The following is a 25,184-nucleotide window of genomic DNA, read 5'->3' as shown; positions in this document are numbered from 1 at the left end:
TTTTGGAAGTACTTCGGATGAAACAAGACTTGCTGCTGCTCTGAGTTTTTTTTATTTTTAAACATGAAAGTAAACCACAAATGCTAAGTGGACCTATTTCTACGGCAGATACACTTAAACAAAAGCCTAGTTTTTAAATCAATGATCCTCTCTCTGAGAAATTGGTAAAAATACAATGTAAATGAAGAGCCCACAATAGCAACAGGCTTCTGAAAGCAACAGACACTGATACGCATCTCTGGTAACTAATAAAAAACCTTAAGCTCTTAAACTATTCACTTAAATTCATGACTACCATGAAAAAAATTAAGACTGTTAATAAAAGAGATTTAATTTTCACATACTGGAAAGAAGTGTTCCTCTGTCAATAACAAACTGCTTTCAGAGCCCTTTACAACTATCTAGAACTGTGATGGAACGGCTTGGCAATGTGTTTTTCAGTCAGACAACTCTGAGGAAGGAGTTAAGAAAAAGACACCACTAAATTCTGCTAATATTTGTTGTTTAACTGCCCCACATGCAAAAATATAATCTATTTTACTTGTCTTTAAATTTATACTCTCTCCTGTTATAAATTGGTCAATATAACTCCAGGAACATATCAATTTAAATATGTCCATTCACTAAGTTTTAATTGTACTCCTCACTGCATCTCTTCACATCTGACTGCTTCTCACATACATCATCTACCTTGTTCCCTTCTTCATTAGGCTTCAAATTTCTCCTTCTCTTGATCCCTTTCCACTACTTCACTTAGATAACCCTAGAATTTAATTCCACTTTCCTTAATCTTAGTCTCCTACTTTCTTCTCTGGCCAAGAGCCTCTAATCCACTAAAATTTCTTTAACTATTGAATTTCCTTTTCTCATCATTTCCATACTTGGACTGGACAGCTGATTTCCTATATTCTGAGCCCAGTGAAGTGATCACTCAGCACCAAACTGAAATGTTTAACTTCTCTGTGGCTCTAGAGGAACCACAGATGAACTGCAAAAATCCTGGGAGTGAAATTTTGTAGTCTCAACTACTCATTTGAAATGTTTAATTCCTCCAATGATTTAGGAAGTTCTGTCTGAGAAAAGGTAACAGTACTTAGTTTCAAGTTAAGCACTTCACCTTGGTTTAATAATCTCTAAACACACCCTGGCTTCCAGCTATGACTGACTGCAGCTAGTCAGCCGAGTACTTTGCTGAGATAAATCCCATGTGTATCTTATATAAATAAGGGATTAGGGTACTTTGGAATTAAAGAGAAAACCCACCGCCAGGTAAAAACTACCAGGATAACATTTCACACCACTTTTTGAGGCTGTCTTTGCTTTCAGTATCTGTCTGAGAGCACAACTGTCAAAACGAGAGAACTGTGCACCTTGTATCAAACTGTAATTTAAAAGCATTAACATACCATTACATGGAAGAAACATCTGAACACATTTCTCAGCCACTAACAAGTTTTCACAAACTCTGAACTTAGAGAATGTTTTTAAGAACATGGACATTTAACTTTGTGAGCCTATTAAGAAAATGAAAGAGAAACAGAGAAAATGTTTCATCCAAACTTCCAACATCAGTGGAAAGCAAGCTGCATTCAGTGATTAGGATAATTGAAAAACCATCTTTCCCTCTCTTCTGTAACTAAGTTCTCAACAAGACACATGTAATCTGAATTTACATATATGCTACAACATACCCTAAAACCAGGGGAAACAACTATTCAAGTTCTACATCCACAAGCACTTGCAGAATGCCAGTGTTTGAATCAGGCTAGCCCAAGATTGATACAACAGTACTGAGTATTGAATATGGTATGACTTTTACCTGCTTGATCCAATTCTTGCTACAAAATAAGTAAAACTGAGAATGAGAATGTGAATCCAAAACAAAGGTGTTTTATATCACACACAAAAAGCAGAGCGATATAAAATTGATGGAGTCCTTCCAAGAATCCAGTGATGGAAAATGTGTCAGTTCAGAGGAGGAATTCCTCTTCAAATCTGCACATGCCACATAATTCTACAGGCATCTGGAAACTTGTTTTCAAAACATACTTTGAAATAATCAGAATGTTTCTAATTTTAAATCATTCATGGAACACTTGGGTGCAGTTACTGTATTATTAGAAACTTCTGGAGTGAAATGAGAATTAGCTGAAATAAAATAAGACCTTTGGGATTCTCAAAAAAATTTAAATACATCCTGCACAACAACTAAGAGGCCAAAAAGGAAACAATATTTGAGGGGCACCCATATGGAAATTCAGGTGGAACTATAAACTGAAGTAACTTACCTCAGACAATCTCCAAGCCTACCCATTTAGATACGTGTAACCATATATTGATGTTTTTCTCAAAGGAACATTAGGTGCTTGCTTCTTCACACTGGCAGGACTGCCACTCTCAGGACACTGAGACACTAAGTTTAGTCACCCTCAGCTCAGGAAGAGAGAATCTCTCTAATTGAGTCTATAACGAACAGAATTTCATAAGGTATTTGGAACACACAACACCCACCCCAAAGGTAACACAAGAAACAGCACTACCAGGTATTTCTGTTCAGAAAGAGCTACTGAAAACCACGTGTGTAGCAGCAGTGCCAGACTTTTATGTAACATTTCATAGTCCAGAGGCTTGGAAACCTGGTTGCTCCCTCAATCCAAGACACTCAAATCTTTCCGTGTCATAGAATGGTTCCACGGCCCATGGAAGAGGCAAAACTGGGATGCTGCAATACTTTTCCATTGACCCAGGAAACGGCAGAAACTAAGCAAGACTCAGATCCAAAAAAGCAAGAAAAAGCATAATCTGCCAAATTATAAATTACACATAAGGGAGTGACAGTAGCAAGAAGATGTGGCCATTATTATCCCTCTTCTTCAGCTGAAAGCTCTTCAGGAAAATGTTAGTGAACAAAACTGACCAGGTATTTAACCTTATTTTGATAACAGTTTCTTAAAGTCACTTTCATTTTCTCATTGGGCATTGGAAGTCAAGAGAAAAGACTGGAAGAAATCAAAAGCTGTTTGAACAGCAACTTCTTATATTACTTGCCTTCCTTTTTTTTTTTTTTTGCTTTAGTGAGGACTTCTGTCCTTTCCATGAGCACATTCTGCCCTTCTAAAAGTTGTCTTCTTCAAGCTGAGAAGCTTCCAGTGAAACTCTACCACTTAATTACTATGTTCCAACATAGAGGATCTTCTGTAACACCAGAGAACAGCTCTGAAAACAACTGCAGAATTACGCAAAACTAAATGCACACAAATTTCACTGCAATACATTCTCTAGAAGATTTCATTAAGTGTTCTGAGGCACAAATTGTAAAATCCCTTCTCTATGTTCCTCTTTTTTTCACTGCCATCTAATTTCCATGCCAGGAGCCCCTGGAGCAGGTCCAGTGGAGGGCTGCTAAGACGATCAAGGGATTGGAGCACCTCTCTTATGAGAACAGGCTGAGAGAGCTGGGCCTCTTCAGCCTTGAGAAGAGATGACTGAGAGGAGAGCTCATCAAGGTCTGTCAGTATCTGCAGGGAGGTGGCAGAGGATGGGCCCAGGCTCTTCTCAGTGGTGCCCAGAAACAGGACAAGAGGCAATGGCAAAGACTGATGCTCAGGAAGCTCCTCCTGAGTATGAGGGAGAACTTCTTCACGGTGTGTGACTGAGCCCTGCAACAGACTGCACAGAGAGGGTGTGGAGTTCTCCAAGGACTGTCTGCATGCAAACCTGTGCCCTGTGCTCCAGGATGACCCTGCTTGAACAGGCTGGACCAGACAAGCCACTATGGTCCCTTCCAACTTGACCTGTGATTACCAGGAGAACAGTGCTGTGCTGCTGTGTTTTCTTCTAGTGTTTATGCTTTAGGAAAAATAATACAAATTCGAGAATATTCAGCAGGAATATAGAAGAATAACTACAGGACTCAAAACCAGGCAGCACAGCTGAGTCACACACTAAATTAATCCAGAGAAGTTCAGAATTAAAAACCTGAATGACCACTCCCTTCAAAAAATAACTCTACCTAGAAAAGTAGTGTTACAGAACAAGCCTTATATAAAGCTAAGTAGGGACAGCATCTGCATATCTTTTAATAGAGAACAAACCCAAAAACTTTATTGTACAAAGCAGAGGAAAAAAAAAACAACTTAGAAAAGTATGTCAAGTGTTACTTTACACAAAGACACTCAATTTAACTACTGTCTTAAAGCTATTCCAACCAAGAATTCTCGGTGTAAAATGGTCACAATCATTTCTCTGACTTTGGCTACAAAGAAGAAACCCATTTTAATTGGCTGTTGGTGCCAAACATTAAGGTAAGTACTGTAGCAATTCAGGTACCTGGTTTCAGTTGCTACATGAGAAACTCAGCAAGACTAGAAACAATTTAAGAAGGTCAGTAGCCACAAAGGGACAGGAATGAAGAACAAATCAAACACTATTTCCATCCAATAAAGAATTATTTCAATAACCTCAAGCAGCAATAGACAAAATAACTGCCTCCACAAAGTGAGATAAACTTTTAGCAAAGCTGAACACTGTCAGTGACAATAAAGACTGCTTTCAATAAAAAGCTTCATCATTAATGTTACAGAGCTTTTTATGAAAGGATGTTTCCCATCTTATCTTTCCACCAGTGTCATCCTGAAAGCTAAGAACCAGGGGAAACAGACTTTCCAGAGCATAAAAAGACATGCAGGTATGCAAAACACTGCTTTAAGAGTCTTCTACAATCTTCTCACTGATTTTTAAGGGTGTCCTATATGTCTAAAAATTTATTTGCAATCAGCCCATATGATTAACAAAACACCTTTGCTACTGGCTTAAAGAAGGTCATGGTGAAATTTAATCCTTTACATTGGAAGGATGGGAAATCTCTCTTGCAAAATCTTTTTTGACAATTAAGACTTGCCTAAAGGAGAAAGGAAAAGGATGTAAGTGGGGAGGGCCAGGAGATAACAGGCAATTAACAATTATTAATTATTAACAATTATTATTAACAATTATTCCCAGTTAATATACAAAACAAAATATGAACAAAACTAGTTTACTGAAAAAATCATACAAGACTTGATTGTAAATAATTTCCACTGTAACATTAAAATAGAAAGTAATAGCCCAGAAATAAAAGCTAATTTTAGAAATCCTCTAAGGAATGGAAATTCACTATAGAAAAAGACATGCTTGTTTGCTAGAAAACATTGTTAGTGCCAGTCAGTGCTAGAAAAAAAATCTTTTGTTTTCATTGTTCCTTTCACCAGTAAAATGATTTACGTCACCAACTCTCACAAAGAATCTAAACAAGCAAAACAAAAATTAGGCCCAAAACCAGTGAAGACAAAGTGCTGTCTGCCTACCACATCAGACAGTGCTTGCCAGTCTACTGGACTGACAGGGACACTATTGGAGATAAACCTTTGGGACACAAAGGTTTCATAATTGGGACGTACATTCCTCACAAGAACTGGAGTTGTCTTTGGAATCAGTGAAAGTTAACTGAAGAGGAAAAAAAAACACCGCAAGTTTTCAGTTAATAATAAATACTGTTTTGCAGATAAGATCCAACAGTGGCCAAGCTTTCCTTCTAGAACACTTCAATGGGCAAATAAGCTGAAAAACTTCAGCAAGAAAATTCTCCTACAAATTCTGGGAAAATGAACCAGTAACAGTGTGAAAGTGTCAGAGAACCTGACTATCAAAAGCAACTTCTGATTTTGTCACATAAATGAAACAACTGTACAATTCAAAAAAAAACCAGATTTATGGTGCTTTCAATTGCTGAACAGAACTTTTCACACCTAACCTTGAAAACTATCAAGACCACAGTATATTATTATAACAATAATAACACATGTTGGAATATTAGGCTTTTCTGAATCAGCTATATATTTTTGTAGATTCTACTTTAATCTAAAAATTATATTCTGCCAATAAATAATTTCAGTGAAAAAGTAAGATCTCAAAGACCCTCTAAGTTTTCATTTCATAACAAAAGTAAACATTACTTTTAGTAAGGCCATCACAGCATTTTTGACCATTACCAAATCTTCCTGCATGAGGAGGAGCAGGAGGGAAACTAGTAACTATGAGCTACAGAATATGGAAGAATCACTTTATCTTTGATGATGAGAATTACTGCAGAATAACCAGTTACACTGTTTTCCCCAGAGGGAAAACAAAACAGTTGCAACTGCAACCTCCAGAAAAGGAAAAAAAAAAAAAAAAACTGCCTGAAAACTTTTCTCCAACTTTAACACCTGCAGTTCACATGCAAAGAGAATAAAGTTTGCTCTGTAGAGGCCCACAGTTATATGACCACACTAAACTCCACAGGAAGGATCAGCTTCTCAGTGTAGCCTGACAGTGCCCTTGGTTTTGAAAGCAGACTAAAATTCCTGGGTACAAAGCAATCATTTGCACCTTCACACCCCAAAGTCACAGGTTTGAGGGTGTCTGCATACATGCAACCCCACATTCCTTTGATTAAGAAGCACAAAAGAGTATGTTTTAGAACACACACAGTAAAGGCAGATAGACCAGTACAAAACTAAAATCCTGTGGTTTTCACTCTTGATTGTGGTCATGAGAACATTCATTTGCTTGTGGCATTACTAAATTTGTGGCAGAATCTTAACAGCACAAACTCAAAAAAGTCTTAATCCTATTTTCTTGAAAGGGCCAAGAGCCTAAAACCATGACCCAAAAATGGGCTTAGTGAGAAAAAAGTGTTCAAAATACTGCAAATAGGATTACAGCTTACCTTGCAACAGTATTCAGTTATTTAATGGCTGCATCGACCAGCCCAACAGAGACAGCATTACAACTAGAGAAACTTGTGGAATTCTAAGATTCTAAGCAGCAGATCATCTGAAAGAGTAATACTCCTTTTCCACAACCACTGTCCCAGAGCAGCCCTAGGCTTTCTGAAATAATTATTTATGAGTGTGACTCTGGGATAATAGAATATGAAGCAAGTCGAATCACCTACCATATGAAATATACACTAATTGAAAACATTAAGAGGCAGAAAAATTTAGAATTTAACATGAGCCTCCACTCATTCAAGCCTGAGTTTTACAAAGACATCTTTATTCACTTAGAAGTATCAAATGGTAAAATAAGCTCTCTCTACCTCACAACTTTCTAAATAAATTTTGTCATCAGAAATAAAGGTCATCTCCAACCAAGGCCAAAGTAGTCTCCTTTATGAAAGTTAGCAGAGCAACCACATGAGACAAAGTTCTATCACCCTCAAGACCTTCAAAGTTTTCCAAAAGCATGTTCCAGCCCACTGCAATGAAGAGGCACATAACCCTTACATAAAAGTGACAGACAGTAAGGTAACCTCAATAGTTCTGATCAGAAACACCAAAGCAAGGCATTTGTTTGCAGAACTGAGGCTCAGATTAAAGGAGATGCAGTCAACACAACTACTGGACTTTTACTATAGTTGCACTAAAAGTTGCATAGAAGCATATTTTTAGTAGAAAGTCTTTAGATAATCACAATGAAACATGCTGTTTACTACAATTGTTAGCATACTCTACATTCTTCCAACATAAGCAATGCAAATAAACCTTGAAAAAAAATGAAACCACTCTAGGCTTACCCCAGTCTTCCCTCCCCCTAGGCATCCCCAGCTTCGCCCAGCCTTCATTACAAATTGAAATGCACCTGCACTTAAGAACAGAGTTGGACATGCAGCATGATCTTAATTATGGCCTGCATGAAATTCAAGTGCAAGTTACTCCAGAAAAACAACTCTTCCTCTGACAAACTCAGCGAGGTGAGAATGCCTCCATTCCCCCTTCCCTGACGTGGTTTATGTCCAAAGAACACCAAGCACAGCAATGCCTCAGGCCACACTCTCCAGCTAACCAAACACCCTGCAAGAGAAAAGGACCAAGAGCTCTGCCCCAACACATCCTGCAGCCCAAGACAGCGAGCCAGCACCGAGAGCCAGCACAGAAACCTGCTGGGCATCGTACCCTTCCTCGGATCTGGACACCCTCCGTGCACCAGGGCAAGTTCAGGTTGGACACTAGGAAGAAATTCTTAACTTAAGAGTGACTGAAGACTTAAGAGGGACTTAAAACTTAAGAGTGACTGAAGACTTCACACTTATAGAGTGATTAGATGTTTGAATGGGCTGCCCAGGGAGGTGGCAGAGTCACGGTCCCTGGAGGTGTTTGAGGAAAGACTGGATGTGGCACTCAGTGCCGTGGGCTGGCTGACAGGTGCTCAGTCACAGGCTGGCCTCAATCACCTCGGAGGCCTTTTCCGACCCTGTCGATTCTGTGAAAAGGCACAGGCGTTCCCAGACCTGGGAAAGCAGGACACCTTTGCCCCCGAGAGGAAAAGTGACAGCGGACAAGCCCCAGAGCCCGCACCCACCGCTCCCCACTCACCTGGCAGGTACTCCGCCTCGAAACGCCGCCGGGTCTCGCTTATCAGCGCCCCCTTATCCTGTCGCTGCTGAAAGGAAACAAGGAACAGGAGGGCCGTGAAAGGAAGCGAAAGGCCGGGGCCCCAGACGGCCCCAGACCCTCACCTGTACGGCAGGGCCCGGCCACCCGCCCCGCCAGACCACCAACCCCGAGCGGCTGGGGCGGCGGCGGGGCAGAGAACACCCGTCAGGCGGGCAGCAAGGCGGCAGTGAGGGGGCAGGGGCGCAGGGACTCACCTCAGCCATGATCCAGCGGGTCCGCCCGCACTGAGGCGGCTCCGGCAGCGCGAGGAGCGGCGGGAAAAGGGGATGGAGCGGCGCCCGGGGGGCGGGGCCTCGGGGACAGCGCTGCCCGGCAGGCCCCGCCCAGCCCCGCCCCTAGGGGTGGCTCCGCCCCCCCGCGCTCCCGTCATGCTCCCCGCGGCGCGAGCTTCGGAGCGGCCCCGCCGGCCGGGAACCGCGGCACGGCCCCCCCGGGAACCGCGGCCCGGCCCCGAGCGGCACGGCACCCCCGGGAACCGCGGCACGGCCCCGAGCGGCACGGCACCCCCGGGAACCGCGGCACGGCCCCGAGCGGCACGGCACCCCCGGGAACCGCGGCACGGCCCCGAGCGGCACGGCACCCCCCGGGAACCGCGGCACGGCCCGAGCGGCACGGCACCCCCCCGGGATCCGCGGCACGGCACCCCCCCGGGAACCGCGGCACGGCACCCCCCGGGAACCGCGGCACGGCCCCGAGCGGCACGGCCCCCCCCGGGAACCGCGGCACGGCCTGAGCGGCACGGCCCCCCCGGGAACCGCGGCACGGCCTCGGGAACCGCGGCACGGCCCGGAACGGCACGGCCCCCCCGGGAACCGCGGCACGGCCCGGAACGGCACGGCCCCCCCGGGAACCGCCACGGCCCGGAACGGCACGGCACCCCCGGGAACCGCGGCACGGCCCGGAACGGCACGGCCCCCCCCGGGAACCGCGGCACGGCCCCGAGCGGCACGGCCCCTCTGGGAACGGCGCGGCCCGAAGCGGTCCCACCGGAGCCCGCGGTCGCTGCCCTTGTCTGTAGCCGGTGTCTGTGCCGGAGCGGGCGGTATCGCGGCCTGAGCCGGGCGAGGGGCGTCGCTGCCGGTCCTGCAAGTTGAGTGAAACTCGGTGAGGCGGCTGCGGTTCGCTCCGGCTCCCCGGGGCCTTCTCTGAGCGGGGAGGGAGAGAGGGAGTCTGTCCGTCCGCAAAATGACTGGATGGTTCTTCAGAGAACTTTCTCCTTCGAGGCCTTATAATTTTTAACGAAAAATAAATTATAGCTATTAACAACCACTGTGCCCGAGACAAGGCTCTTTAATTTCAGAACTCAAAGCACAGTTGCTTTCCAGCCGTCTCAGTTTATTTGTGGCTTCTTCAATACAGTTGCACGAATTGTGAGTGTGTGGCTTGGTTTCTATCCATTTCTATTACACTGTGCAGCTGTTGATAACCACAGAATTCATACTTTGGTAAAGAAACACTTCTGAAATGTTTCTGCTAGTTTAATTTCTCAGAACAAAGTTGTTTAACTTCATTATTAATCTGTGAGATTAAAGCACGTACTGGCCTCATTCTCAAATTTTTCTGTGTTATTGCTTTGCAATGCATAGTTATTATTAAAGCTCTGTTCAGCTTGTCCCAAAACAATTTAATTTATTTTCTTTTTGCTTTTTGTAGATGGAAGATGTCCAGAAAGGTTAAAATTTCCACACAGAAATAAGCCTGACAGAAATAGGAACACATGATTTTCTTGTAGAGGATTATATATAAAGATAAATCAAGATGCTTCTGGGTGAGCAAGATCAGTTCTTGTCCTACAATGGTGAAGTCCTTGTATTTCAGTTGTCAAAACCAAAGCATGCAGAGGAAGCAGATGATAAAACAATGAATTTATGTGTCAGAAGGATGGCGTTCAACAGAGACACTAAGCTGTTTGTTCAGAAGTCTTGTGGAGCATTCAGCGTGGGAGCCAGTAACTCTAAAATTGAAATTATTTGTTGTAGCTGTACAACAGATTCCAGAACAGGGATTATTCTTCCATGCATTTTGATAAAGAAGAAAAAATGGAACAGTGTCAAATACTTTTTGTTGTTGCTTCACAGTTCTAACCAATTTGAGCCATCCTTTAATTTCACATTGGATTATGAGCTAAAAGAAGACATCAGGTTGTTTGCTGGCCCATCATTGCTGTGGAGACACGCCAACAAGCTGTTCTACATCTCTTCCAACACCTGCGTGGTTCAAAGTGCTCCTGTTCACCTTTCTTGTGTGGTGTGGACAGGTGAAATTGTGGGTGAAGGCACTGTTGTCTTAGGGGTAAGAACTGCTTGCCTGCCAGAGACTGAAGACCCAGACAGGTTTTCTGTTTCAGACAGAGCCGTCTGGGGCAGTGAGTTCTTCGGGTACACAATTCAATCACAGAAGTTTCTGAGTGGCACGTGCTTCATGCCTCATGCCTACAGCAGAGTGGTGTCCTCTGTCTGCGTCTGCAGGAGTGAGAGATTGAGAAAACAGCTCCGAATATCACTTGTTGCCATAACCCACAAGAACCAGCTTATTTGGTTCCATAATGGTGCCCCTAAAGGTGTTTGTGAGCTTCCTTATGAAAACCCATGTTCAGTAAAACCAGCTCTGACCAGCAGCAGTGATTTGCTATTTGCTGTGTCTTTCCCCTCTGGAAATAGCTGTGTTGTGCAGAGGAGAGACAGCTTGCAGGTACTGTTGGCTTTAAACAGCTTCATTTTACTGCAGTCTTTTTTTATATATTGTCTTATTGAATGTCCTGCAACTAAAAACCTGCATGTTTAAGTTCTTTAGATTTCTTGTTTGTTTATTATTGTTGCTGCTGGTAAAATAACCTGTCTAAAGTATGACATTGTTTTGCTTCCATTGCTTGCTTATATATCTGGAAATGAAGCTTGTATTTTCTCATTTAGTAATAACTTTGTGAATCTGACCAAAGCTTCTGTTGTTAATTGAAAACTGCAGCAGTGTGAAAACTTGAAGTTGTAAGGCAGTTATGAGTGTGCCTGGATGATTTGTGTTAGTTGTGATATGATACTCATATCATTGCAAAGTATAAACTGCTAGTTGAGACATCAAAACTTTTTGAGCCTTAATTCCTAATAACAAAAAGTTGTTGCTAGAAAATGTTTTTTTATGAAAATGACAGGAAAAGGCCTTGCTATTGTTTCTTAAAATTAGGAGAGACAAAGTTTCTGCTGGGGTTTTGTAGTAGTCTGACAGCAAGACTTTATAAGTCAGGAAATAAAAATTTGTACTGTTTAGTTGCTGGCATTATTATAAAAATTTGTCTTTAACTTTTAGGTAAGTCTGTTGTGAAACAAATATATTTCTCAATATCAAAGGTACAATGCCTTTAACTGATCTTCAAGTACTACTGCTTCTGAATAAATGTTACAACATTCAGCTGTTCAGCTGTTTGAATACACTGAAAAGTTTTCCTCTTCTCTGCAGCCTGTAATCTGGAAAATGATCTTTTAAGAGAAATGGCTAGTTTTTCCCAGAGTTACATAGGCTCTAAATGATGAAGTGAGAGTGAGAGCTTGAAACTTTTAAATATTATTGTATTTCACACAGCTGAATAGGTTCTTTCTCAATGGAAAGCAAGCTTCAATAAAATGAGGTCTCAAATACAAGATTTATTCTAATAAATGTATTTTAAAACCTCTTCTACTGTAGGTGGCTTCCAAATGGCAAGAAGTGAAGTGTGTTCTGGTGGATGATTTTATTGGCTCTGGAAGGGAGCAGCTGTTACTGCTTTTTAAGGATGACTCCAATACAGACGTGTTAAGTACATTCAAAATAACAGATCTTGGGGAGGTCAACTATGCAGTAAGTTGAGCTTGCCTTTTCTCAGCTACTCAGTCTGTGCTTACTAAATTAAGAAAACCTCAACAAATCATTAAAGTATTGATGCAAAGTGAAATTGGATGTGTGCTGTGAAATGCCCTGAAGTTTGAATACAATATTCCCTGCTGTAATCTTAAATAATCTGAAGACGTTATTTTGCTTCTGTGATTGTATCAACATTCTGTTGGGAAATTAATGCCGCTGAAAATGCTTTGCATACATAATAGTTTTGCCACAATGGTTACCTTTTGGCTAAGAACCCTTAATTTCATTAGGCCATAGTGCTTGTTAATTATCTTCTCATAATTGGGTCTTTCCATTATGTACTATCAAATTCTAATTGCTTTCAGAAAACAGGATTTTGCTTTTAAAAGACATAGTGTGATTCTCCTGGCTTGCTGTATTTTCTCCCAGATGTTTATAATGCTGTGTAATAGTCTATACCTTACTTTCAGCTTTTTAATTCAGTCAGGGTTTTGGTTTTGTTTTTTCTTTCAGAGTGGTATCAATTATAAACATGATGTTCCTGCTGCAGAAGGATTGCAAGAGAATGGTTTGCTTACTGTCCGAGCCCTCCAAACAAGATTACAGGTTGGTACTCAACAGTTCTTCCTCCATATTTTCTGTAAATCACTGTTCTGTATCATTGCATTATATAGAGGGTGAGGCTAATGATACTGTTATTATTGAAGAAGTGGTTCAGGGAAAAGGTCAACATGGTTAAGTATTTATTCTTGAATAAGTAGTAGTCTGTTTTAGGTCTCTCAGTTGTTATAAGTGCATTTAGGTAATTGTACTGGTCTAACTTAATTGTAATTAAAAGTTTGAGATAATGCTGAAGCTGTCTTATTAGAGCTCCTTAGCATTCATTTTACTCATGTTTAAATACCAGCTTAAAAAAATTGGAATGTTTACTTCTTTTTCTCCCCGTTACATACATAACTTTCAGGTCACAAAGTGGCAGGCTCCCATAGGTGACAGTGGTTATTTCACCACCTTCTCATGTTTGTGGTCCTGTTACTAGTGGTTTTATAAGGCTAGTTTTGACATGTACTGCAGAGAAAGCTAAAATGTATCCTTCTTTTAACTAGAATCATTTATAAAATGAACTAGGGGAAACTTGGGAGTTTCCCACCCAACAAATTCACCAGTGTGAGTGCTTTTGCAGTGTGTATATTAGCCTATACCAAATGGGTAATAATTGACAAATAGGAAGATTATTTGAGAAAAAAGGGGGAGAACATGAATCTCATACTGAGTCAATTATGTGAGGCTGTTGTTAATTTGCTAAGGGTACTTTAAAGGCTGGATATGAGGTAATTATTCCTGTCATGTGAGGATTAGTGAAAACTGAGTAGGGTATTGTGGCAGTTTTATTTCCAGCCTTTAAAAATGAAGCAGATGAATTGGTAGTAGTTTACCAGTCAATAAATAAATAAAAGGAGGACATATTAGGAAAAGACTGAAAAAGAAAAGACTTTTCTGGTTCTAATGACGAACAAGATATCTTATGTGCATCATCCAAAAGATAAAAGCTGTTTGGAGAACAGTGGACAAAATGGTTTTTTTCCTCCTAGAAGCCCAAGAAAATAGAAGCTGGATTAATTTTGAGGACCTCTTGAGGTCCCTTCCAATCCTTCTGTTTTACAGTTTGAGCATTAGAGGCCTATTGGCTTTAACAGAAGTGCAGTCTTCCTTCCAAATGCATCTTTTTCTGTTTCTGCTTTTTTTTTCTTTTTTGGCAGTCATATTTTAAAACTGACTTCTCTGCTGCACTTGCCATACTCATTACCTTACTTTCCTCTTCTACAAAACAGGAATTAGTTTCTGTCCCTTACTGGCTGCTCCTTCCACAAATCTAATGAGCTTGTCCACCCTGCCTTTGACAGCTGTACATTCCGTGTTCCATAACTTTGTTCTTTCAATACACCAAGCTGTACAGCTCTGTGAATCTGTGTCAGGATGAAATTAATTATCTGGTTTGCACTTGCTACTGGTTCTGCTGGAAACAAGCCACTGGTTGTATATTTTATCTCTTGTGTGCTGATACAGTTCTTACAGACACAGAATCCTTCCCAAGACCTAACATTTCTGTGCTTTTAGATCTTTTTAATCTCTAATTTTCAAAGCCACGTGCTAGCACAAGCATTGTAAGCAGTTGGAAATTTACTGTGTTTTAATGCTGTAAATTTTTGAAGTTGTCAAGCTGATGAATTTGGAAGTAGGTGCAATGTTTCTAACTTGTTGAAATCCCAATTGTTCTGTATTATATTTGCTGAACAGTGAAGTACTCTTGCTGGCTTTTATAATCTGATATATAATTGAATTTCAAGGATGCTTGTTTTGAAGGCAAACTGGATGGGTTCTGCTTAGCTTGTGAATTTTCAAAGGTTATTTAGTCTTGAAGTGGTGCCTCTTGATATTTATCATCAAAATTCAGGTGTTCTAGAAATTTGCAATCAAATCGAGTTTTCACAGTCTCCATGGAATCTTGTGTTTTAGAGCAAGATAAAATAGCAGATGCAGCCCTTTTGCATCTGTGTTGCTTAACCCTTGTTTTACATCTGCACAGCTGTTTTCTTAACCACGTGAGAACTTTGTCAGGAGTGAATTATAGTCCACTGGATAAGTAAGTTGTGTTTAAGTTATACACAGTAATATATATAAACTGCATTTTGCAGGCAGTGAAATTTAAAAAGTAGATCAGCTTGAGCAATTTTGAATTGTTCTATGTTTATTTTGTATACACGGTTTTGGGCCTGAATCCAGCCTTTTCTCCTTTGAAGTTTTTTCCATTTTAACATGTGTTTTGTTATCTTCTGAAGAAGACATTCTTTGGCAGATTACTAGAGTTCCATTGCAACAGCTGAGGTTACAGGGTTTCTCGTGGTTTTAGTTGATTGTTTTGGCAGAAATAAAGTGTCTTTATGTTCACTGGTCTGTTCTTCCCCCCGTTACTTGACAGTTTTGTAAGGACTATTAATTCTGGATTTACTCACAGCTCTGTTGTCTTTGGCTCTGGACTGCCTTGTTGTTATGTTCATGTTTATTTTCTCTTCTAAGGTGATCTGGTTTTATTTTCTTAGTTTCACAGCACAAAACTTGTAACTCTTGCTGATGCTTGTAGTGCAGTACATCTTGGCATGCAGCAGAAAGGATGTGCCTGTCACTTGTGACAGAGGGGGACACAACTCAGTCTTGGGTTTGCTATGTGGTGGAATTCAGGTCTTTTTCTTGTGCTTTAGGAGGAAAAAGGGCTTGCAAAAGCCAGATGGGTTAGCAAGGATACAACAGTGAATATTTGGCCATTTTGACTGCTTCCACATCTGTGCTTCCCCATTTGCTTTCTGGTTCTCAGTTGTTTATTCAGGAGTTAGCTCCAATGGGATGGCTTAGTGTTCTGATGACCTAAATTAGGAAGATATTATAGACTCATCTTAATTTTCATCTCTTGAGTCAAGTCTGCCCCTAGATTATTGCTTGGAATCTGATGCTTAGATTCACAGTTGGATAGGTGACAATTTTTTTGCAAAACTTTTCATGAGAGTGCTGTTGGTCTAAATGTCCTTTGCTATTGCAGCTTGAGCAGAGGACATCACTTTACTTACAAGAATTCCTTTTTTATTCAGACTTTTAATGGATTTATATGGGTTATGTGTTTGTGTTGGAACCCTGGATGCTGGGAATTTTAAACTTTTCTGTGCTTAAAGGCACAGACCCACAAGAGAACACTGAATTTGACCTGAGGCTGGGAAGAAGGCTTCCAAAATTGATTGATAGTATTGGGATTATGGTGTGTAGTTGGTTAGAAGTGTGTAATATCACAGGGTGGAAAACTTAGAGTTTGGGATTTTAGAATATAGAAATAAATGTGAAGCAAGAAGGAAGTTTCAGAGTAGAGACAGGTTGTTCTTCTTTACCTTCGTCTTCCTCCTTCTTCTTGGGTTTGGGTGATGATTTATCATTGGACAGAAAAGTCTGCATTGCTGGCTTCCAGGGATCAGTTATTGGGTTAAAAGGGAAAATAATCTAGGTGTCCTTTCCTAATTGGATAGTTTAGTCTTAAAAGACCTTGTAACAAGAGATAGTTAGCCATTTTGTGCCTTGCTAATGAAAAGCTGCATGGCTGTGAGACTGTTTTACTGATAAGAAATAATAAACACTTGAGTCTGGACACGAACTACCGTCTCAAGTGCCTTCAGTCCAGACCAGGAGAAACCAATATGTTTGGGGGAATTTTCTAAGGGGATGGGAAAGACAGAAGTTTGGTTTTGCATTCCGGAGTTGAGTTCTTTCCTTGACAGCATTAGACTTCTCAGGATGTTCCTTTGCAGGTAATAGCTTTTGAGGAGCTTTCTTAAAACCTGAGAAGCTGGCATGATTTTTTTTTTTCTTTATTGCTTGGTTGGTTTTCCTTGGTTGGTTTTTTGGGGGATTTTTTCATTGTGTTTTATTTAACAGAGACACAGCCAACATGTGTGTCTGCTTGTTTATCTGTCAGCTCTTCAATATATTTACTTGCCCGATAATCAATACAAATTTTGGGAAGAAGATGAAACTGCTATCCATGAAAAAGTGAAGCAGGATTAATAATGAAAGATGATATCAGTCAGAAATATATCTGAATATCTATGTAATTTGATTAAGTTTACCTTAATATTTATCTTTACTCAAGGTTTAATATTGAAATTCCAAGATTCTGAGATTCATATTTTAACAACAGAGTAGCATGACTTGAGCATTTTTTAGAAACGCTATTTGTGATTCTTGCATAAAAATGGAAAGCTGAAAAGATATTTTGGTAGCTTTAATATCTTATCTTCTGTGCAGTAGTCTAATAATTATCTTTTACAGGCTGGTTGGACTTCTGTTCGAGAGCTGCAGCAGCATTTAGGACTCCAAAAGAGGGTTATTCTTGAATCTTGCAGAGCATTAATAGATCTTGTTGAAGAAAGAACTCATATTCTGCCAAACTCAAAAAAGGTAAAATGCAGGAGATGGGTTAGATCACTTCTGAATTCTGCCGAGCCGTTTGTAGAGGGTGCTGCCCTCAACCACTTACCCCTTTTGCCTGTAGGGGTTGCCACTATCAAAACTCATTAATTTGCTTTTTAAGTCTGGTTCGTTTTCTTAACTTGCCAATATATGTAGTTAGGAGTAAATTTAGTTGTTTCTACTTGAAATCGATGTGCACAATTACCTCCTGACAACTGAGTGGCATGGAGGAGTAACCTCTTACAGAGTTAGTGACAAACACGAGGGGAGTGTACAGTTCTAACTGCCACAGTTGCCTAGATATTGAATATCTGTCTGTAATCTCACATGTTACAAAAAGGCAGTTGTCATAGAACTATGTGAGCAAAATTGATTTTATAATGGGGGCAGAGTGAACTGTGGGCTGAGAAGGTGATGGAGGTTGGGAAAATCTTATTTTAATACATTGCTCAAAAGAAACCTAATTTAATTGAAATGGAGTTCATCTCTTTCAGTTACTGTTGTGACATCTTTCAAGTTTTCTGGGTTTGCACAACAAAGTACTGAGCAATTAAATGCAATAATATAAATTCTAGCACCTTAAATCTTTGGAAAATTAATTATATGACAGGTCAAGATTTTGACATCTGGTGTTTACGAGGAGAGAATAAGTTGTACTTTACATGATGATATAATGTGTATTAAGAAAATTTAATCCTATTTATTGTAGAGAATAAATATAGTTTATATATAATAAATATATAATAATAATATAAAAATTAGTGTAAATATTATAAAATAATATATAATAAATGTAGATTATATATAATAAATAAATATATGTAAATAAATATAGTTTTTATATATCTTTCATTTTATGTATCTTAAAAACTCTTCCAGCAGTTACTTGTGGTGAAACACAAAGTAATACAGTATAAAAAGGAACCAAAATCTCTGCTTGATTTATCTAAAAATCCACATTTTTCTGTAAGGAAGGCCTTGTCTCTCTCTGGGATGATGTAGAAGATCCTCCTGATTCTCTTAGTAAAGAAACACCCTCAGCATCTGAAGTCCCAGAGCACTTCACAGAGGAATTGTGGCAGCGTGTTGTGGATGACAGCCTGGTAGTTGGAGTAAAGCTAACTGAATCATTTTATTTGTGAGTATATACACTTATGCCATAATTTCATTGGTAGCTTTATAGAAAATGAAAATGTAGGTTAAGCTCTGCAGTAAATTTGAACTTTCTCATTTTGAACATGTGTATATAAAGTATTTCAAATGTTTCTTTGTCAGATTTTTTTGCTACTGGTTGCTTGCTCTGTAGCACTGTGCAGAAAAATACAGCCAGAAACCAGTTGTGTGAGTATAATTGCAACATTACAGGAGACTTTTTACAAAAGAGTGTTCTTTGACAAAAATTATGGCTCTTTGTAGTCCATGTTGACATAGCAATGCTGACATCAGTATGTGTTATAAATAAAGGTCTGTCTTAGCTTAGTTCCCTTACTGTTAGCTATTTACCATTCCTAATTGATTTGCTTCAAGAAACACAAAAGAAAATACATTAAATTCTCTTACCAACTAATTAATACCTAGCTTTTGAATTGAACTCTTCTAGTCAAGTGCCTAATCAAAATGCTTGCACAGCTTGTATTTTGTGTAATTTATGGGGAACAATCAAACATACAATACTTAAACCTTCAAAGTAATTTGGTTGGGTTTTTTATCATCTTTAAAATTATTTGTTTAGTCTATAATTACTCATTTCTAGTTGTAAATACTACTTACGTCATTTTCCCTTACAGAGAGAGAACTAAGCTGAAACAGTGTGAAAAAAGAGGATTATGTAAAAATATAAACTTACAGCGTGAATTGTGTAATGGAAACTTTGTGGAGTCAGAACTTAGCTTTTGACCCATGTTCCCACAGGCAGTGTAGCTGAGGCTGTGTTAGGCTGAGCTCAAAGACTACTGATGCCACTGAAAATCATTCAGGTGGCTGTGAGGGAGCTGACCTGTTAGGCCCTCTGGCCATTCTGCTGGAGCTGTGGCTGTATTCTTTCTCAACTGCCAGATTGCTGTAACTTTACAAGAAAGTTAACCTCGTCCTCTTGACAGCCTCTCTTAAGAGCCACTGAGGCAAAAGATTGTTTTTTTGCCTTTTTAGTGTTTGTTCTTTTAGTTTTGATGATGATGATGCCTTTGCTCTTTTTTTTTTTTTTTTTTAAGTGAAATGCTTCATTCCTTTATAACTTCAGAATTGTTCAGCAGATTTTAAAAACCAGCAACAGTCTAGCCCTCTCCCTCAGTTTTACAGTTGCAAAAATATCTGTGGAAAAGCCATTTGTCCAAGATTACCTGACAGGCCAGCAGCAGAACCTGGGTCTTCTGAGCTCCAGTTCAGTACTGTGAACAACAACCTGTGTTTGTGGGGAAAAGAACTTTCTTTATCTCCAACCCCAACACTGTAATTCTTTATTGATTACTTTTGTGCTTCCTAGTAATGCAAGATTGCAGTGATATCATAGATTGACTTATGAGGTGGTGATACTTCTCTGTACAGAAAATTAGACATTCATAAGACTTTCAAATGTCAATGACATCTTGAGGTTGAATTGACTGACAGAATAATATATGCATTGAGAGAGGATCTGGAACAGTAATATTAGAATTTCATTGAAAGAGCCCCGTGTTGAATAAATAAAGTACTTCACACATTTCAGGAAATTGCTGCATGTTCAAGGTAATAGTATCTTAAACCTTATATTTTACTCTACATTCAATTTTGTTTGAATATCTATAAAAATGTAGAGTATCAGAAGAGCTTCTAGTCCTCAAAAGGGCAGAACTGATATTTTCTACAGTTTTTTATTAAAAAGAAAGTCAAATCTTAAAATTATCCATAAATGTCATAGAGTATCTTTATAGGTTATGTAGACTTTTTAGCTTTTTCTGGCTGAATTAAACCTCCAGGTTCTTTTGGTTGAAATGAGGCATCTAACTCCTAGAAACTCTTCAAAAATTCAGTCCACATTTTGAAAAATCTTTATACTTGGTTTATATGAAACAGTCATGTGAAGGACTTAGCCTCTTTGCAGTCTATGACTTAATCTGGAATAGTATTGGAATTTATGTCTTAAATGTCTGCATACGTCTGCAGAATTGTGGTTATTTTTCAGAAGGCAAAAATGTGAACTGGGAGTGCAGTCATATTGTATGGATTTTCACAGGTCACTGAGTGATGTCACTTTATCTTTAGTGATGGATCAAGACTTCTCTTCGATTTCTCCAATTATCAAGTGTCAAAGTAAAATCATTAGGCTGAACAAAGCCTTCTCAGCATTGGCAGTCTCCTCAAGGCAAATTGAACCTCCTCCAAAAAAAATGAAATTGGATTTGTATAGCAAGAATGATCTGAAAAAAGATTTTCCTAAGAGATCTTCAAGGATTCAGCTGGATGGAGCAAAGACAGTCACTGCTGTCACCAGCCTTTCACCACTACTGGCATTTCATCGTGTGTGCTGCATAGTTCTTCTGCATGCCAGGAAGCAAAACCATCAGAAGGATGGTTTACAGCAGAGCAAAAAGATTACTGTACTCTGTGGGAAAATTTTGTTAAGTCTGGAAGATATTTCAAATGGCAGATATTCAATAAAGATGCTAAGGGATAATAGTTACTGTACAGGTAAATGGATTTATATACTTTGGATTTATAAATATATATATTTAATTCTGCTGTTTACTCTAGGTGGTGCCAAGCTAAGTTTCTGTCTGAACACAAGCTGCACAGATTTTTTGGGAATTAAAGCTGGATGAAATAGGAGATGGAACATTTTTCAAAATGGAAAAAATGTTTAGTGAGTTGCTGTAAGGTTTTGCTGGCATTGGTGATGAAGGGTATCTGGAAAGGATAATTTTGAAGATAAGTTTGGGTACAGAATGCTGAAGCCTATGTTTTTTCCTATAAATCAGATACTGTAATTAGATACAGAAGTTTTTTTCTGACATACTACTACCTCTTAAGTAATACCAAAGTAATTGAAGCTTTTCCTCATCCACACATATATTAAGGTAATTTATTTTAATTTCTTTCAATATTCCTGATTGAATTGATTTTGAACTGGGCTTTTGCTCAGGTAATGAAATATCCTTTTTATTGTTTGCAATGAATTTTAATTTTTCTTCCTTTAATGCTGTGTCGCTGCTAGAGCCAACATGTCATCTTACTATCACAGGCTATTAATAGTCTTTCTTTTGGCAAGGTGATGTTTATCTTAAGAGCTTTCATTATACTGGTGGTTCTCCATTAATCAACTGTTTTGCTTGACAGAAGCAGGGATAAGAATTTAGGTGAGAAGAAAATTCCCAAAGAATGCCTGAAGTCAGGTGCAAATTCTTCACAGAAAAACTGGGAATATGAGCCAAAAATCAAAGTTCAATTAATGCATGCAGCATGATCAAAATATTTAGTTCAAATACCTTTTTCTATTGTATTTTCCTGCAGGTTCCATGGAAGATATACTTGCTGTCCTTGCAGTGTCTGTCAGATTCTCCTTTCAGATTGTGTCTTGTGACTGCACATTGACTCCGGTCAGTTCATGGTTACTGGGAGAAATGGAGTGCACACCATTTAAGGAATGCCAGGACAACATATTCTGTCACAAAGCAGGAAATGTCCATGGTACAATTTTTAATTGGGCCCTGAAAAATCCATTTGAAGGAGTTCTAACAATATTTTGCAGGTAAGATGACTTAAAAAGCATAGCTTACATTCCTCTTCCATACACCCTTTTTTATCTTTCTGCTGTTTCTTACTGGTACCATAAACAGCAGCCAAAATCATAACCAATAGGCTGCTAATATGATGATATGGTAACAATCACCAATAACAGACCTGTTTTCAGATCAGAACTATGGCAGAACCTGAGCTGAGTTGTTTAATTTTGTCTAGGCTGGAGCACTGAATTACAAATAAGTCTAGTCTCCCTTAATACCTTCTTGGTACTATTCCTTCTCTTCATTTTGCTGTATCATAATTTTACATTCTTTTTTTTCTTACATTATTCTTACTATAATGTGTAACTTGTAATTTTTTTCTTCCATGTGTGTTAATTTAAAAAAATTCAATATTAAACATTTATATATTAATATTAAAAAAACCCCAACCAAACCCCAAGTTAAATTTAAATTCATTGCTAGGTCATTTTTTAGTTTAGTATTGCAATATAAATGTAATCTCATTTTGTACATGTTTCTGCTATAGTTACTTCCTATCTACCATGATTATGAAAAGGAAATAATCTGAAGAGTCTGACTGATGTCCTTTCTTATGCAGATTCTTGGACAAATATTTCCTAAGCCAGGTTAGGCAAGTTAGTAATACTGACACAATTTATTACTTAGCTGGTTAAGGCTTATAACATAAAAAGTACTTCTGGGATATTGACAAATGTTGCTGTTTTGAAGAGTTCAAGCTAAAAAATAAAAAATAAAAGGTGTAACTGATTAAAGTATTTTGTAGTGAGGTTCAGTCTTTTCCTCAAATTAGGAGTTGATTTCCTCCATGTAAGAAGAATGATTGCTTAAACATTTCAGTCTATCAGTAAAATTTTCAGTCTCAAGACTTTTTGTTCCTTTTGAAAATTGATTTTACTTGTTAGTATTCATTTTTGTTCCCATTTTGTTAATAGTTACTGAGCCCTATGTTTATGGTCTGTAAATGTATTTTCTGTATCTTTTATTCCTGTGTTTGGATTGATCTGTTATCTGGCTGGGATATTTCTGTGATAGGTGGAAGCTATAGAGTATACATTTTTGTTTTACAGAAATCTGACTGTCTTGTTCCAGTGCCTTCACAGCCTTAGTAGAGTTCTCCCTCCAAGCTGCAGTGTAAAACTCCTGAGATCAGAAAGCAAAGGAGTACTTACTGAACAGTTAGCACTGGCTCTGGAAAAGGAAATGCTCACCTTGAAGAATTCTCTTTTCTCAAAGGAAACTAAAGCTGGAAACAGCTTGATGTGGGGCAGTGAGTATGGCAAGAAAATCAATGATGCTCCTCTGGCTTCTTTACTGGACACTGAGGAAGGAGTCTGGCAATTCAGAAAGAAGCTTCAGAAAGAGCGGGAAGAGAGTGTGCAAAGTATGAACCAAACTCTGAACGGTGCCCTGTACCAGAAAACTGCTTTGAAAATAGCAGAAGCTCAGCTCAGTTCAGATATGATTGTATGGAGACTGGCCAAGTCCTAGAAACTATTGACTAAATTTATTTTGAAAAAAATTTTATTGAAGTTATACCATTAATAATATTTTCATATTTATATTCGATAGCATTTCTGTCTTGTTTCTACAGATAAATACTGGTATTTTAATTGAGGACTATTGGAAGAATTCAATATTAAGATTGAGTCATTATTTTGTTACAGATTTTGAAAATATATTTTTAAGGTATTTTCTAATAATTCCTACTCCAAAATCATAATTCTTGGACTATAAAAGAACTGTTTTAGAAAAAAAAATGAATGTGTGTACTCTTTAAAATAGTTCTATTGAACTTGAAAGATGACTGTTTATACATGTAAAATGTAAGCCTTTTTTAGAAATCTTACAGCAGGTGTAGAAAGGATTTAAGTTATACAACCAAATGTAATTCATAATTTGCGTATGGAGTTTGACAAATTCAAAGAAGAGACAGTTTATCTTCATATGTCAAACCTTTTAAATAACTTCTAGTGATACCACTTGAGGAACAAAACTCCATACCTTTGAGCCCTATCTTCTGGAGTCCACCCTCAGATTTATGGAGTATTTATTGAAGTGGAGAACCAGATCAGACCTCTTAACCAAATTTGAAGAACTCAGGAAGATTCATGACATGATAAAGCTGCTTCAGGTTTGAGAGGTCCATTTCCATACGCTTTAGTGGTAGGGCTGATCTCACTGCTAAGTCCTGGCCTTCCTTGGGAGTTAACCTAGCTTCAGTGTCAGAAGATTGGCTTGCTCAATCCCAGAGTCAGATGATTGTCTGTTGATGCTAGCTGCTCAGTGGTTTTGGCTTATCTCAAGTAGTTCAAATAATGTTGGGCAACTCCTTTATTATTATTCCTTCTTTTGCTGACTTGAGGAATATCCTGCTTATGCTTCTAGGAAGAGAATGGCCTGTACTACTTACTGAGATAGTAATTTTTAATCAATTTTTTCCCACTAGCTTCATGAGGGGTAGAAAGGTTAGAAAATCCCAAATCACAGTGATTTGCTCCCTTTTATCTCTGCTTTATGTAAGTAAAACATTCTTATTGCTTGTCACCATTTTTCTGAAGTTGTCAGAGTTTTGCTTTTCATTTTCTCTGCAAACAGAGTTAATAGTTGACATCTCCAGCATGATCTCTCTCTGACAATAAAAGTCTGGTAGGAAAAGTGGAAGATATTTATTAACTCAGAGGGATACTGATGTTTCAGAATAATTCTTTTTGTCTCATCAGATAGTTCAACTTCTGTATGTATGTCCTCTAGAAGCATTAAGTGTTGATGTTTTTCAGTCCAAGGCATCTTCTCATTCTGGCAACAGGAGTAAACTGATGCACATTAAATGCAAAACACTGCCTAGAAAAACAGTAAATGAGAGAACTGTACTTTGTAACCTTAACCCACTTTAGTGATATAGCTTCCCTTTTGAGATACTCAAGGTATTAAATTACTCCTTTTTAGCCACAGAAAAGGGAAATCTTCCATTAAGATGTTAAGAATGTCTTAAGAAATTATCATGGGTATTTGAATCTCAGTATTTACTGGATGAGAAAGTTGAGGGGTTTTTTTTTTACCATTCTTTCTTTGTTAAGCCACAGTCAGGCCATAGTCAAAGCTTAAGAACACATTTATTAGGGCT

General features: G+C 38.8%; 2 protein-coding genes across 6 annotated transcripts in view; one reads left to right on the top strand and one right to left on the bottom strand.

The window, feature by feature from the left end:
- Positions 1–8,795, bottom strand: part of MOSPD2 (motile sperm domain containing 2) — a 37,698-nt gene extending 28,903 nt beyond the window's left edge. Inside the window, exons 1-2 of one of the 2 annotated variants that reach the window (XM_038144713.1) lie at positions 8,672–8,795; positions 8,397–8,463 (exon numbers count right to left, since the gene is read on the bottom strand). In XM_038144713.1, coding sequence (XP_038000641.1) covers positions 8,397–8,463; positions 8,672–8,680 — 76 coding nt within the window. In that variant the 5' untranslated portion in view covers positions 8,681–8,795. The remainder of the gene's footprint in view (positions 1–8,396; positions 8,464–8,671) is intronic. The other variant, XM_038144724.1, reaches the window with a different exon arrangement.
- A 554-nt stretch (positions 8,796–9,349) lies between these two features.
- FANCB (FA complementation group B) lies at positions 9,350–23,612 on the top strand. Of its 4 annotated transcripts, none has more exons than XM_038153631.1 (9): positions 9,350–9,567; positions 10,131–11,168; positions 12,156–12,308; positions 12,825–12,917; positions 17,181–17,309; positions 18,293–18,459; positions 20,533–20,987; positions 21,807–22,044; positions 23,128–23,612. In XM_038153631.1, the coding sequence occupies exons 2-9, from the start codon at positions 10,236–10,238 to the stop codon at positions 23,546–23,548; spliced, it is 2,589 nt and encodes an 862-aa protein (XP_038009559.1). In that variant the 5' UTR covers positions 9,350–9,567; positions 10,131–10,235; the 3' UTR covers positions 23,549–23,612. The 4 variants fall into 4 exon arrangements, with proteins under 4 accessions (XP_038009559.1, XP_038009550.1, XP_038009539.1 ...); XM_038153622.1 differs by having other exon boundaries at positions 9,350–9,581; XM_038153611.1 differs by having other exon boundaries at positions 9,350–9,847.
- Positions 23,613–25,184: the final 1,572 nt, after the last annotated feature.

The sequence above is a fragment of the Motacilla alba genome, chromosome 1, assembly GCF_015832195.1.
Source record: "Motacilla alba alba isolate MOTALB_02 chromosome 1, Motacilla_alba_V1.0_pri, whole genome shotgun sequence".
Taxonomy (NCBI): Eukaryota; Metazoa; Chordata; class Aves; order Passeriformes; family Motacillidae; genus Motacilla; species Motacilla alba.
This window is presented reverse-complemented; position numbering and strand designations above follow the sequence as displayed.

Excerpts from the sequence above, each read along its gene's own strand:
- FANCB (XM_038153631.1), top strand. The coding sequence starts at position 10,236 with ATGCTTCTGGGTGAGCAAGATCAGTTCTTGTCCTACAATGGTGAAGTC. Across the intron at positions 18,460-20,532 it reads CTAACTGAATCATTTTATTT|GTCACTGAGTGATGTCACTT; the intron begins GTGAGTATATAC and ends GGATTTTCACAG. Across the intron at positions 22,045-23,127 it reads GTTCTAACAATATTTTGCAG|AAATCTGACTGTCTTGTTCC; the intron begins GTAAGATGACTT and ends TTTGTTTTACAG.